Source organism: Oenanthe melanoleuca, chromosome 3, assembly GCF_029582105.1.
Source record: "Oenanthe melanoleuca isolate GR-GAL-2019-014 chromosome 3, OMel1.0, whole genome shotgun sequence".
Lineage (NCBI taxonomy): Eukaryota > Metazoa > Chordata > Aves > Passeriformes > Muscicapidae > Oenanthe > Oenanthe melanoleuca.
In genome coordinates this window covers 29,795,264-29,809,637 of record NC_079336.1, presented here as the reverse complement: position 1 = coordinate 29,809,637, position 14,374 = coordinate 29,795,264, and the positions used below count along the sequence as shown (strand labels likewise).

Sequence of the window (14,374 nt, the reverse complement as noted above, 5' to 3'; positions counted from 1 at the left end):
AACATCTGCTTTTGTTTTCCATCTTTTGCCCTTCCTCCTGCAGTGGACTGAGTGGCTGTGGCTCTGGCTCCATCCCCTACTTACCTGCAGTAGACTGGCCTGAAGCAAAGTCACGTTCACCAGCCAATTGCAGCCTCCTTTTGGCTTGCATAGCTCTGCTGAATAACAGCTCTTCCCTCCACTACACTACTAAATACAGCTTTGTTTCAAATATCTGGAATCATTCACACTTCTCAAAGGACCTCGTAGCTTTTGTTTGTTTCAGAAGAAACCACCTTCCTCTACAAAATCTCTTGCACTCATATTCCTGTGTTGGCAGAGGCACACAAGGCACACTTTAGCTTCACCCTAGGTAAACTCTCCCTTTGGATCATAACAGCCTTGAAATCGTGGCTGTGCACAATTCCTTCCTGAAACAGCAGGCTGGCCCCCATCACCACAGCTCCTCCTCTGCCACCACAGCAGAGACACATTCCCCCACAGCCCCACAGTCACTGGTACCTGCAGCAACCGAGCACAGGCACACGGCGCTGCTCAGCAGGACTCGTCCTCCCCTCCCCAGGCATTCTTGGATCACATGGCTGAGAAAATGCCACTGGGACCACAAACTGCAGGTCTGCCTTCACCTCTTTTATTGGGGTCATCCCAAGAGAAAGAGACATTAAAAGGAAATGGGCCAGAAACAGAAAACTGCTTGCTCTAATGAAAGTTGAAGTCTCCTTCTGCCCCTGTATGTGCCTGGGAGAGGACAGCATAGTAAAAAACTAGCAAACTGGAATTGGAAGTCATTTGGATCCTCAGTATTGAGATGAGAAACTATTACATAGTAATTGTCTATCAACATCCTTGACTTTATCTTCGTAGGAACCTCTCAGAGTTGCAGTATTTTAAAGGAAGTAGTTAATCATCAACTTTTTATTAGGTTGTTTATCTAAAAAGCAAAGGATCCCAGATTTCATTGTGTCCCCAGTGCTCTCATTGCAATTAAAGCAGCTATACCTGCAGACTCTGTGTGCAATGGGAGCTTGCTCCCCAAGGGAATGCCACCACCTCAAGACATGCAAACTAAGGCTTATGTCAGCAAATTCATATCTTCTTTAGCATAAATCCTTTATAAGAGGCATCCATATCCAAAGGCAAAGGAAGTCACCAGAGAGGGAAAATTCTGAATATTCATATAGCTCATATCTAAATATAACTAATGTATATATGTGCATTTAGTTGTCCATATATTTACTTACATGTACACAAAGTTCACATAAGTGAAATGAGGCACTTAAAACTAGGAAATGTCAGTGCCAAATTTATTCATAGTGGCTCTCCTGCACATACCATGGAGCAGGGTTTCTACTGAAAATTATTTTATGAAGCAATTGCAAGGCTCTGCATCTGTAGAACTGGGGGGTTTTTAACAGTCTTATCCAATACCCAGTCCTTATACCCACCTTTCAGGATTTTTAGAACAGTATTATAAGCACTCAGTATAGGGGTTTTTTTCTTAAAAATCAATGATACCCAACACAAGTACTCTCAGACAGAGAAGGAAATTGAATTTGGGATTCACACACCCTGCAAAATGAACCACAACTTGTAAGCAGCAAGTTAGAATATGTTAGGAAAGTTTGAAACCATATCCTTTTTGCAAAAATATAAACAACTGGAAGCAAAGCTACCAGCTTGGATCTAACGACACCATCTAAGTCAGATCATAAGACTCAGATCTCTTTTGGTTTCTTATGGAGAAGTGTAACAGCTGCATTTCCTGTCATGGAATGTAAATACTAAACCCTGTTCCAGGACAGGAATTGAGGTTTCATCACCTAGACCAGACCCCTAGCCTCTATTTTAAATGAAGAACAATAGAAGATATTCTTGTCCACCATTTACAAAGTCTCCAGTGTTTCTTCAAGCAGTAAACACTACAGGAAAGGTTTAAAAGACTTGCCTTTGTCAGTATTCAAGACAGGAGAGGCTCGGTGATTTTCTCATGGAGTGCAGCAACAGCAAAATATTTAACAGTTGACTAAAAGCTGATCACAGCACTCACTCAGCTTGCTCAGTAGTCTCTCCCCTCTCCCCAGATTTGACAACTGTTTCCATCCATCTAACTATAAAATATTCAACAAAATAAAAGCCCTGCAGATCAACGGTGACATTTATTACACAAGCTCACCTCAAAAGTCCTTCCCCACCAGCACTCCTGTATCCAATTCAAGTCTATCCATTTCCAGTGGTCCTGATAGGTCCAGATTCCCATCCTCAGTTTTGTGAAGGTAATCTTAAAATTAGTTTTCCATTACCTCTACTTCCACAGGAATGCTCTCTGAGAAATTCCTTAAATGCAGGAAAATGCTATACAAATACAGGTGCTGATAATGACACTGAGTCTTTTGGCACACTATAAAAAGTACAGTTACACCCATAATGCTGAACGGAGTATTTCTGAAGTCAAGCAATAGTTCTATGTGAGAATTATGTAACTATCCATTCCTTTAAAGTGTTCAAATGAAAAATAAAACCCACAATAAATTATACTTAAAATGGGATTCCTTTAAGAAGTTTAAAGGACTAGCAAAGGTCATACATAAATTCGAACAAAGACGACAAGGAAGAAACAGGAAGCTTGTAAGGAAACAATATCAATTTCATTGCAGTTTTTTTTTTTCAAATGCATAATTTATTTTTAAATTCATAACTTACAATTATCTTCCACATCCTTCTTGCTATCCTCCTCTGCAGGAAACACTTGATTGATAGCAGCCTGGAAAGTCTGTTAGATAAGAAACATTAATATTGTCAGAATCCATAAAATAGAAATATAGCTAACATACATCTCATGCAATCATACAATTCAGTGCACTGTAATTGTACATGATTTCAAATGAAGTCACCAGCTTTATACTGCAGAATTGGAAATTTTACTGAGTTACTAGATACAGATGAAAAACTACTGCTTTTAAATTACTACACTACATTATAAAAATGAATTCACTGTAATATATATTTTAGCACAATAGTATTTGATTGTCAGGTCAAAAATTGCATGTCATACTGTGCAATACAAAAAATATGACTGAAAAAAACTATTGCAGAGATAACAGCATTATAAATGACACAATTTCCTCAGTTTTGCAAAGAAGAAAGAATAAAATGCAAATCATTAGTTCAGTCAAAGGACTGCACTGTCATTACGATATGCTGGTTTAAAATATTCCTACTTAAAATATTAGTGTTCAATACATAACATCCTCTGTATCAGCAAATACTATAGCTTTGGTTGCTGCTTATTGGGTTTTTTTCTTCAATAAATCAATACTAAAGTAAAACAAGACTTTCCTTCAACCCTTGTATTCCAGTTATACAAAACGATCATTTATCAAGTGTTCACATCCAACTGGAAAAAATCATAACAAAAGCAACTTTGTTTCTTTTTTCATCTCCAGAAGTCATAATTTATATTGCTGTAAAAAGGAAGGAAAAACATCCAAGCACACATGCATTACAGCATCTGCACAAAAATATCTATTGTACAAAGGAGATTTTTAATTATATTTTTTTGTTTACTGTAGTAACAGCTCGTTTGAGCTAGCGATGAATGAACAAAACCCCCATTGTACCAATTAAACATGACAGCCACCATGCCACTGCAGGCACAGGCTCCTTTCCCCATGGAAATGGAGACAAGAAGTCTAGTCTAATATTTGAAAAGGCAACCAGCTGGATCTAAAGAATGAACTTAATAAACAACCATGTTTGCTTGTTTAACACTGTACTCAGCAAGGTAGTACCATGAGAAAGATCTCCCAGGGAAATTTAGGAGAAAGACAGCAACTTGTTTCATGTTTGCTTGAGCACAACGGCTTGAGAGGTCCTGGGGCTTATACCATCATTGACAGCCACAAATTCCAACTCTTTTTTTAAGTGGGAAGGGTTAAAAATGCCTCAGAGCAGAATTAATTACTGCCAGATGGAAAACATTAAATCTACAATATCTCTTCCCTACCAAGTTATCATAAATTATGCAATTTGTAGCCATAATAAAATATATTTTGTCATCCCCTTATCAGGATCTAATGCAGAAAAATATGTACAAGATGTTTTCCTAAGGGAAACAAAGCTGCTCGATAATGTTGGAACATCTGAACATCCATCACACCAACTTCCTCCAAAATATCCTTTATCAGAGTTTGTGAGGGCCATGGAAGCCTTCAACATCTTTACCAGCCTCAGAAGGATGCCTGCTGCTATTATTATTATTCAGAGTTTTAGAAGGGCAGAGATTCACCACACCCTTTCCTCCCTCTCACAGTCTTACCGTAACTACATATTATCATCATAATTTTCTCTACAAGTTTGTCAACAGTAAAGGCAAATCTTGTTTGGTAAAGATGTGTTTGAATACAACAGTTCCCCATGTGACCAGTTCCCTGATGAAACAGTGGGAAAGTTTAAAAATAATATGACCAGCTTCACAAAAATGTAACTTCACTTCTTGTTCTTGTTTGCTGATGTGTAAACCCATTACCCACTAACAAAGGCAGGATAGAATGAACAGTATTCCCAACTATTCTGTGAGACTCTTCATAAAGAAAACTTCTGCTGCTTTAACATTTCTGGAGCTAAAGTCAGCCATGCTAAAACTATCCCAGAAGAGGAAGGGCTTTTTCAATGTCCTCACCACTCAGACTTCTGATTCAAGGTAAATGTAAGGAGAAAAAAAAAGAAAAAATTCAAAGAATTCATGCTGTATTATCTCCTATCTGAAGCTCATGTTTTTCTGTTGGACTTCTTGGATAAGAACATAGGTAGTGTTTCAACTATGCCAACAAAAAAATTCACTGCTGTATGTCACAGTTGGAATACTGCTTTATGTAAAGTAAAGTACTTTTTACATAGGTAAGTATGATAGCTAGATGTGCAGAGCTCCAAGTACTAAAATTTTAAACAGAAAATGAGCAAGGTATCCTAGATCTATCAATAACAAAACATACAAAGAAATTCTTTACTATACTGTCCCATTTTTAAATTTTTTAAACAATTATTTTAAGGAAAAAAACCCTTCAGATACTTGAGGGAAGACTTTTGCATTAATCATAGCTTAGGACAAGCTTGTTCTAAGAAAGTGGAGAATGTATTAATCTTATGAAACAATAAAGTGGTCTTAGGAAGCTTCTGAAGGGTTTTTTTTTTTCATCTTTGTAATGAAGCAACCCTTGAAATCCAATGGTAATCTTAACTATTCTCCCAGAAACTAGATGAGTGAAAAAAGATATCTTTCCATTCAAGCAGGATCTTCTTTCTACCATGTAATCCAATATGTGTAACCATGCCTTCCTTTATACATTCAGATACAGACAGGAGACATTCCTACAGTCAGGTGTATTTCAGAAACCAACCTACAGCAGTACAGACCGTGTGTAACACAGACAAGAGCATGTCTCATTTGCACAAGCACACTGATCTCACTGTTAAAAAAACAAAATAAACCACCCTAGCTTGAAGCATTGAACTTTGAACATTCTGATCTTACCTTCAAAGTACATTTATTCATTTATACTTAGCTGGGAAAAATACTTTTCTGGTTATTCACAGCATACCAGAGCAGGTGGCCCATAAAACCTTCCATGACCCTTCAGAAGTGGCACAGAGCCATAAGGTATCTCTCAGCTGGAGGCAGAAGGGGTGTCAGCGAGTGCCTGCAGCACCTCACACCTTCCCAGGGACTGCCAGAAACTCATACTGCAGATGCTCTAAGAAGTGCCTGCCCCCTACTCCTCAGTGCCCCATGGTGCCCAGAATGGCATCTCAGGGTGCAAGCCCTTCCAGTGCATCTCCTCCTAATAACTTTATTCACATTTTCTACCTCCAGAAAAAGAGTAAACTCCCTATTTGGCAATTTCACTGCCAAATTTCACTGTCCTTCTCCTCGTTTTAGCCTCAAAGAACAAAAAGATATATGCAACAGGATCCAAGATTACAAATCCCAGTACATTCAGAAAAGAACAGTTTAAGGAAAAATGAAAGCACAATACTAGTTGAGTTTAACCGCTGGTTCCCTCTCTACCTGCCTCTTCCTTGCACCACCAGCTGGTGGGCCACAGGCCAGGACTGCCAGCTCTCGTACCACCAAACCACTTTGGAGCCCTTCCTCAGGGCAGGACTCCAGCTCTAGGTGGAACCATGCTCATTAGCAAAGCACTCGCCAGTTTCTTTGGCTTTTTTTCCAGTCCTGGCATTTATAAGCCTTGCAAGCCAGCGATCTACTTTTTGGGAAGAGGTTCCCATCACGTAACACATGTATCCTCCGTCCCAGTAAAACGCTCCGGCAGCTCGCAGGGTGTTCTTTGTGCAGGGCAGGCTGGGTGACTCAGATCCCCACCTCTCTTAGACACACAGCCTCTGCACAGAACTGTAAACACTTGGGGATGGGCTGTGGTACCCAAAACTGCTACTGCTGGGCCTTAAGGGAATTGGTATGCTGGACCTTCACAGAGTCTGGTCTGGGTATCTTGGTTTCATAATGTGAAGCAACCTGCCACCACAATGGCCTCAGCTCCTCTGCCCCCCTTCCACTGCTTGCTGCCATCCTGAAAACTTTCCACTTCTTTACGTCAGATCTGTTCTCTGACCTGGTTTGGGGTGTCACACAGCTCGGCAGGTGGAGCTGGGAAGCGCCACTCTGCAGGGCCAGAGCTGGCTATGGGTGGGGATGGGAGGGAGGGATTTAAGACAGGGTGAAACTGCTGCCTTGCAGCATATACTGCAGTTATTGACAACAGTGTCATAAAAGGCAATCATCAAACACATGCATACACATTTCCTTTTCAGACTGTGACCTCTGGAAAGCTACCAGTGCCTACAGAGAATACATATGACATGGTAATGAACCAGATTAAAAAATAATAATAAGTTACACTGTCCGGATATGTTTACAAGATCAGGTTACTCCTCTCCTCCCTGTAATTATCATGGGCAACTCTGGAGCTGCTATCACACATTCTTGCTGAAGAGCACTTCTGAACTACCATTTTAAAAGTGATAATTGAGTATTAATGCTGACTACTTCAAATGGTCTAAGTACACAAGGACAGAGTAATCTTAAAAAGTCAAAAAGCAATGAGAAATATTTCTCTAAAACAAAAGCAATGACACCTTGAAAAGATTGAGAAGGTAACCAAGAAAAAAAGCTTTTTACTCCATCTTTATTAATACAAGGTTAATTAATTAAGTTTGATAGTTAAAAAATAGGACCAAATCTCTACAACATTTAGACTGTGAAATGTTTGTTGCCTTCCATGAATGAACATTAGGCTCTTAATTGATCTGCTTAATTCAAAACAGTCAACAGCAGAATAACAAACTCCCTAGACAACAGACTTTTTTTGTTGTTGTTGAGAAAACCATGAAACAAACTATTCGCATTTTAGGATAATTTTTTATTGTTTTGTTGGGTTTTTTACATTACATATGGTCCCTGAAAGGAGCACAAGTTAGAAATAAATTGTGACTCAGAAATATCCTTATCCTTATCCTTATTATTGTTTCTGTTTCAGTGTAAAGGCCTTTGTTCTTTATGACATCAGGACTCATGGGGCATATAAACAGAAACAGCAATAGAGGTGAAATTTATTTAAGTCATTTTAATATTAGCCATAGATTTGGAATATTTAATATCCTTGTCTGAATAATCTTGCTCCTCCTCAAACTGACAAGTTAATACTACTACTAACCTAGACTTTATCTCTCTCACTCAAAAATCAGATGTTACACTTGCTTTGTATTTCTAAGGAAGGCAAAATCAACTTCCTCTCCAAGATGCACAAAAAAGAAAGCCTATAAACATTCCCCCAAAGGAAGGACTGCTGCATAACCTTTTGACCTGTGACAAGGCATTCTCTCTTACTGCTGACATAAAAAAAGAAGTTACAAAACACATTGTTGTCCCTTTTTACATCCTTGAATATAAAGAAAAAACAAAACTATTAGAAAGGGCATAAAAAATATATTCAAAACTACTGAAATCAACTTTTAAGGCAGTGCTAAACTTATTCCAGCTAGTACAACCCATGAATCTAACCATTTGAATTAGGATAGTAGATAGCTACAAGGTGCTTCCTGTAAAAACTGACATTTAGTTACAGCATACTGAGTCTGAAAGATGTCATGATAAATCAAGCCATTGGAGCACACTAATTAGGATGAATTGGTTGTCTTAATTTTAAAAGTCACATTTATTTTGACTTTAATTTGATGTGGCAATTCCATAGGACCTTTGTTTGACATCATATTACTTCTCAAGGTACTTGAGTTAAGAGGATTCATGTCTCAGTCTTCATCAGTCTAATGGTATCTAATCTTAGCCAGAGCCCAGCACATCCCTGTAGGACCCTTTGTATGCATGTAAGGAAAAAGAGAGAAGCTAATCTGAACAGCAGGCTCTTAATCAGTGTCTAATTGAGAAAAATAAAGCAGACAGTTCTGAACCAAATGGCTATGGAGATTCAAACCTCTCTTTCATGAGTACGTACTCAATGCACATGCAGATAACTGACAAAGTACACACTTCTCATCAGTGTGAGGGGTCCATTGCAATACAACCTAAGGCTGAACAAAGATCCTTAGCCAAACTTAGAAGAGAAAATTCATTTTCCACTCCTTCAGGCAAGGTTCAGTTGAAGATACTGGCAAAGACCTGGCCTACAAGTAAGGCGGATTCTTCTATGTTTTCTCTCTTTTCCTCTGTTTGTGAGATACTTACCTTGCCTTTCTGATTCAAAGGCTCAATAGTTAAGTTGTCAGGGCCAATGTCCACAATCATCCCCATCTGAAACCCATCAGTTGGGTGTGGAGCCCAAACGGGCTTCCCGTCTTCCATTGTGGGGTCTATCCAATATTTCCTGTAAGAAAAAATAAAACTCAAATTAATCAAAACACTTTGTATACAAATTGAATAAACCATCAGGGTTTATTACACAGACTTCAGTTTATTATGCTTATTTCTGTTATTCAGTATGAAAGGAGACAGCTGCTGCAGACTGGAGTCAGCCTTTCTCCAGCTCTCAATGCTTCGCCTACAGAGAACACCCCTTGGACTTCAGCAGGGAGAAGACTGAACACCAGAACCATTTTTCATGAGATTCACACACTGCTCCCTAAGGTCTTTATCCAGCTTCCCTAATGTGTGAACTCCCAAGAAGGGAGTCTATCTCATGATCAAATTAGAAGCGCAAGACAGATTCAAAGCCAAGACTGTACTGGGAGTGTGTATATACACATGTATGGATACACATGTAAAGACACACACATAGATATGTACATGCATGCAGAGGGTCATATGACTAATGGGTACGTGTCTGTACTTGGTCTGGTGTACAAATATTTGTATTTTTGCAACAGCACATGTTGAGGCATTTAAGCAGAAATCCAGTCTCTTGGCATTTGAGACAAATGAATGTGTTCACTGCTTTTGGGTGGCTGAGCATATGGCTTTCAAATAACCCACAAATACATTTAGTTTTGATTTATCATCCTGTAACTATTTTAAAGGCTGACCCTCCTGATACTGTAACATTACAGGTCTTCCTGTTAAGGAACTTTATTTTCCATTAAAAAATGACATGAAAATTGTTTTGAAATAATTTTGATCTGCAAGTGAAAAAGATGCAAAGGCCAAGATATTCAAACCTTATGCTCCTCAAGTTATACAGCTAAATAAGCTCCCAATTAAAAGGGAGTATTTGATTGCATGCAATACTCACTGAGCTAACCAGGAAAGTTGCCGAGGTTGGCACACTCTGAATGGCTAATCGTGCCATTTTAAATAAGCTGAATTGGTCCCTTTTTTTTTTTTTTTTTTTTTTTTTTTTTTTTTGATTTGGTTTTGGTTTCTTTTAAACCCACTTTATAGTCCTTATCCTAATAAGAATAGAGTCCACTCAGCTTAAAAGGCTCAATTCTCCTGGCTGTTCCTTACTCCTCTTCAAAACTCATTCAACATACTAAACTGATATGTTTCAGTGATTCCAAAATTTGTGTCAAGTAATCTCATGCCACCAAGGTGTAACTTGCCTCTCTCACCATGAAAGAAATAAGCCTGCCAGACAGCAAAGAAAACACTGGCAACAAGCCCCAGAAGTCTAGGGAAAGCTCAGGAAAGTGTCCCACATTTTTCTTTTCCTGTACCTGAAGGAAAAAGAAGATCCAAAATTTCTCACAAACAATGAAGGCTACAGATCCCTTTGCCATAAGCAGCAGCAAGGAAAAAGAGTGATTGGCCCACCAGAATGCTGTACAACTATCAGCAGAAAAGGACATTCTTGCCCCTCGGAGGATCTGTCAGCACATGCTGCACATGACCTGCTTTTTACTGCCTCCAAGGACAGGTCAGAAAAGTTTGAAGGGAAGGAAAAGGCTGGCTGTGATCTCTGAGAATGGAGCTGGTCTTAGTTAACAGAAAGCTGTCTTATTCCTTGGCAACTTTAATGTGAAATTACAGGAAAACTTGTGATTTACCTTTCTCCCACAAAGAGAACATAGTTACTTCTTTTAACTACACACAGAAAGTTAGGTTCTAAAACCTCCAATATCACATTTGCTTCTCTATTTACTTCCACCCTTTTGCCACAGCCCATGAACTCTGCAAAACAGCATCTTCATCATGTATTGCCATCACTATACGATAAAGCCTGTAAACAACATCTGTATTCACTCACAACTGGCTGTTGGCCATTTTTTCTTTATTTTATGAGACTGAAAAAGGAAATTTTTTTCCAGACAGACCTGACCTCTAGATCCAACTGCCGTCATGGGCATAGCTGCTAAACAGCTGGGTTTATTTCTGGATATAACCAAGCCTTCATTTTTTCACAAACCTATCATTTGCTTCTAAAATGCTAGTTCAAAATAGTAGTTAAACAATATGTCACACAACCACTAAAAACAAGGCTGCCTTTTACACCCCAAGTAGCATGGTCAGAGCTCCGGATATAACCATGTTGTATGAGAAACAAACCCTAAAATTACTGCCAAAATTTCAGCAAAAGTTAGAATCCAGCCTCCCCAGTTCACATGCAGATGCTTCTGCTTTGTTCACTGACAGGGCTTTTTGCATTCTTACATATTTTTAAGGCAACTTCATAGTTTGTTAATAAATTATGACAGGGGAGTGTCATAAGCTGAAAAAATCCTCTTGAAGGATAAAGCAGTGATTGAATTCAGCCATCACCAGGAAATGCAAGTGTAAGAAAAGTACTTGAGGCTTTGCAAGCATCTGAGACGCCAATGGATGAAAGCAATCTAAATACAAGCAAGTCAGTTATTAATGGGACACTTAATTTTAATAAATACAGTCTTCTGGCTGAGTAGTGACATAAAACCAGTTGTAACATTTCGGGTTTAGCACCACTCCATCTCTGTCACCTGGGACTCTGCCAGGGAGCACACTGAAATTGGATATCAAAACCTACCAGGTATTACCTACTCTATTATTTACTCCCCTATCTGATGTATTGTGCCATTGCCTTGAGACAGATGCATGAAGCCTATTCCTGAACAAGCTCTTGAATAGCCAGTTTACAGAACAGCATTTTACAGTGAACAGAAACTATCAGTGGGAACAGACTTTTTTTTCCCAATATGCATCCATCTAAATCTAACTTACATGTGATTTACCACACTGCTAAAAGAGCACACAGTTTTTGAAAGCAATGAAAGCAAAGAGACTCATGCCCAGGCTAAAAGGCAACCAGTTTGATAGCACCACCACCAAACACAAGGAGTAACCTGATTGATGCTTCCAAAAAAGGAGGTGAAAGAATCTATCATCCACATTTGTATGTATGCACTCAGCATATATTGATTGATTTTAAGTTGCTGGATCATTTTGGTCTCCACAATTAAGACATCTCCAAAATGAAGAAGAGAATTTGCAAACGTTATGCTTAGAAGTGGGAAGCCAGCTGTCCTTTACCTACATGAAAAGACCTCAGGAACCTAGTACTGGAGTTTTTCTCTCTGCTGAGCATGAGGGGGATAGTAATAAAATAAGTCTTTGCCTGAAGCTGGTAAACTTCATAGCTATTCCTTCAAATGTCAGATTTTATTTCTTCATAATTGGTATGCAATAATAGACCTTGCCTTAATTATCAGTAGGAGTACTTAACACATTCAGTCCTGGCTAAACACTAGAACTAGTGTTCAAACAAGTTGCCAGACAAATCACTGCCCAGATTCTTATAAAAACACCCACCAACATTTCTGTAACTTTTTTTGTGCATTATTATTCCCCCTTTTGGAGAATGTTTAATTACAATCTTTTTCTCAAAAAAAAAAAAAAAAAAAAAAAATCTACATTACACATTGAGTATAGGAAATAAAGGATTTCTCAGTTGAACGCTGGCACACTATCCTCCCACTCATGTTTACCTAAGTAGTATTAATTTTAAAAGAATGCACAACTACATTTGAGTGTTATGAACTATACAAAAGGAAATCAAATGCTACCATCTGGTGAAAGAATTCTACAAAGGCAAAATATACCAATGCAATTTTAAACCTGCTGCCAGAGCCCAGAGGCAGGCATTTGCATGATCTGATCCTACTTACTATCTCTGAACAGTCTGCTATACCAAGGCACTGTACCCATGGCTCAGTTAACTAATTAAAACAAATGAAAAATTAGATTTCATTAAACAACCACCAGTAACTCACTAAAATGGCTAAGTCCAAGGAAAATAAACTAATTAGCATAGGTATAGTAGTAAATTATCACTGTAAAAAAACAGATTTTTTTATATTAAATCCACATTGCACTTGTGTGTTTAAGAGCTGCTCAAAATTCTGCTGATTAGAGCAGGCATATGAGAATACTCTGGGAAAGGTCCTATAAACATACAGAAGAGACTAGACAGAGGAAAACATTCATATATAGTGGTACCTTACCATCAGAATTACTTTTGCAACCCTAGTTTACTGCTCAACTGAAACTTCTCCAAGTCACAGCTCAGGCAGCATGCAGCACTCTACTCCAGGTGACACAGTATTTCAAATGAATTCCAGATATAGCAGAGATTTATTTTTATTTGAGCTAATTACAATACATTTACAGTTGCATTGTTTAAATGAGTGTTGAACTGATACCACTTTTATTATTTACTTTTCCAATTCACTACAAAGCTCTTCTCTAACACATTCTAGTTTATTCATGTCATACAGCAGCTTTTTCATACCTAAAATAACTTCAGCAAAATAACTCTGTCAAGCAGAGACTTCTGAAAAACTGGAAAAGAAGAAATAGACTAGAATATAGCATAACACAGAAGTACCTTCAAAACCAACTTGCTCTGAAAATCTTAACCCCAAATTGTTATCACTGTCTTTTGTAGATGTATGCATGTAAAACAAAGAGCAATCATTCCACATCTGAGAACCACCAGATAAAAATTTCTTTTAAAGCTACCTGCCCTGACTGCTTGGGACAACTTGAGCACAAGAGCTGATGAAATTATTCTCATGGCATGCTCATTTTCTTGTGAATTTGCATGTATCAGCATGTTTTCAATACTGAGCAGCCAGAAATTGATTTCTGTAGTATTTCCAGATTAACCACTCCTTTGTATTTGTATTCACCTGTATTTAACATTCACATAGGAAATACCTTCTCTGCGTTTGTTTTTACTGTTCAATAAGAAAAGACAAGACAGTCCCTCATGCTTTAAGCAAAGGACAAATCTGACTTTCTCTACATTAAACGTGGCAATTAATAAAGTGCAATACTCCATATCATTTCTGAAAACACCTTTGCCTAGAACATTGATACTCCTGGAAGAACAAGTTTTAAGGAGCAGAAGAATGGGTGTGGCAGGGACAGGATTAGCCAAAGACCTGTACAGCTTCCTCTAAACCATCTCACCCTTCCTGTGTGTTAACTGCTGCTTGAGCCATTTCACCCCAGCTACCCTCCTGTTTTGCTCACTGCTCTGCCTCTTGCCCTCCTGGCCACCTTGAGAAGTACTGATGCAGGGCAGGAGATGGTCTGAGTAAGAACATGTACTTTGAAAAAAAAAAAAAATAATACATACTACTCTATCTGCAAATATTTAAATGGCTATTGCATCCAAATAAGCTATTAAAAAGAAGGAATTCAATTAATGGCAGAAAATTTCCCCCACAGCAACTGAATGTTTCATGTATATCACCCTCCTGAAAATGAGGTGATACAGGTACTGCTCAAGAACCCTCAGTTTTGAAATATGTGTTTTATGCTTTTTCAAGTGCATCATATTGATTCAATCAGCACTTTTGTACATCTGTGCACATTTCATATAACAAAAATGTAGCCTATTAAAAAAGCACCTATTGTAGGAAGCTTAGCCAA

The 14,374-nt window shown here is 38.3% G+C and overlaps 1 protein-coding gene across 2 annotated transcripts in view; it reads right to left on the bottom strand.

The window, feature by feature from the left end:
* The window catches only part of MYO6 (myosin VI), a 101,742-nt gene that overhangs the window by 64,041 nt on the left and 23,327 nt on the right, over positions 1 to 14,374 (bottom strand). For both annotated transcript variants that reach the window (XM_056486907.1, XM_056486909.1), the window contains exons 2-3: positions 8,759 to 8,897; positions 2,701 to 2,770 (exon numbers count right to left, since the gene is read on the bottom strand). In XM_056486907.1, coding sequence (XP_056342882.1) covers positions 2,701 to 2,770; positions 8,759 to 8,875 — 187 coding nt within the window. In that variant the 5' untranslated portion in view covers positions 8,876 to 8,897. The remainder of the gene's footprint in view (positions 1 to 2,700; positions 2,771 to 8,758; positions 8,898 to 14,374) is intronic.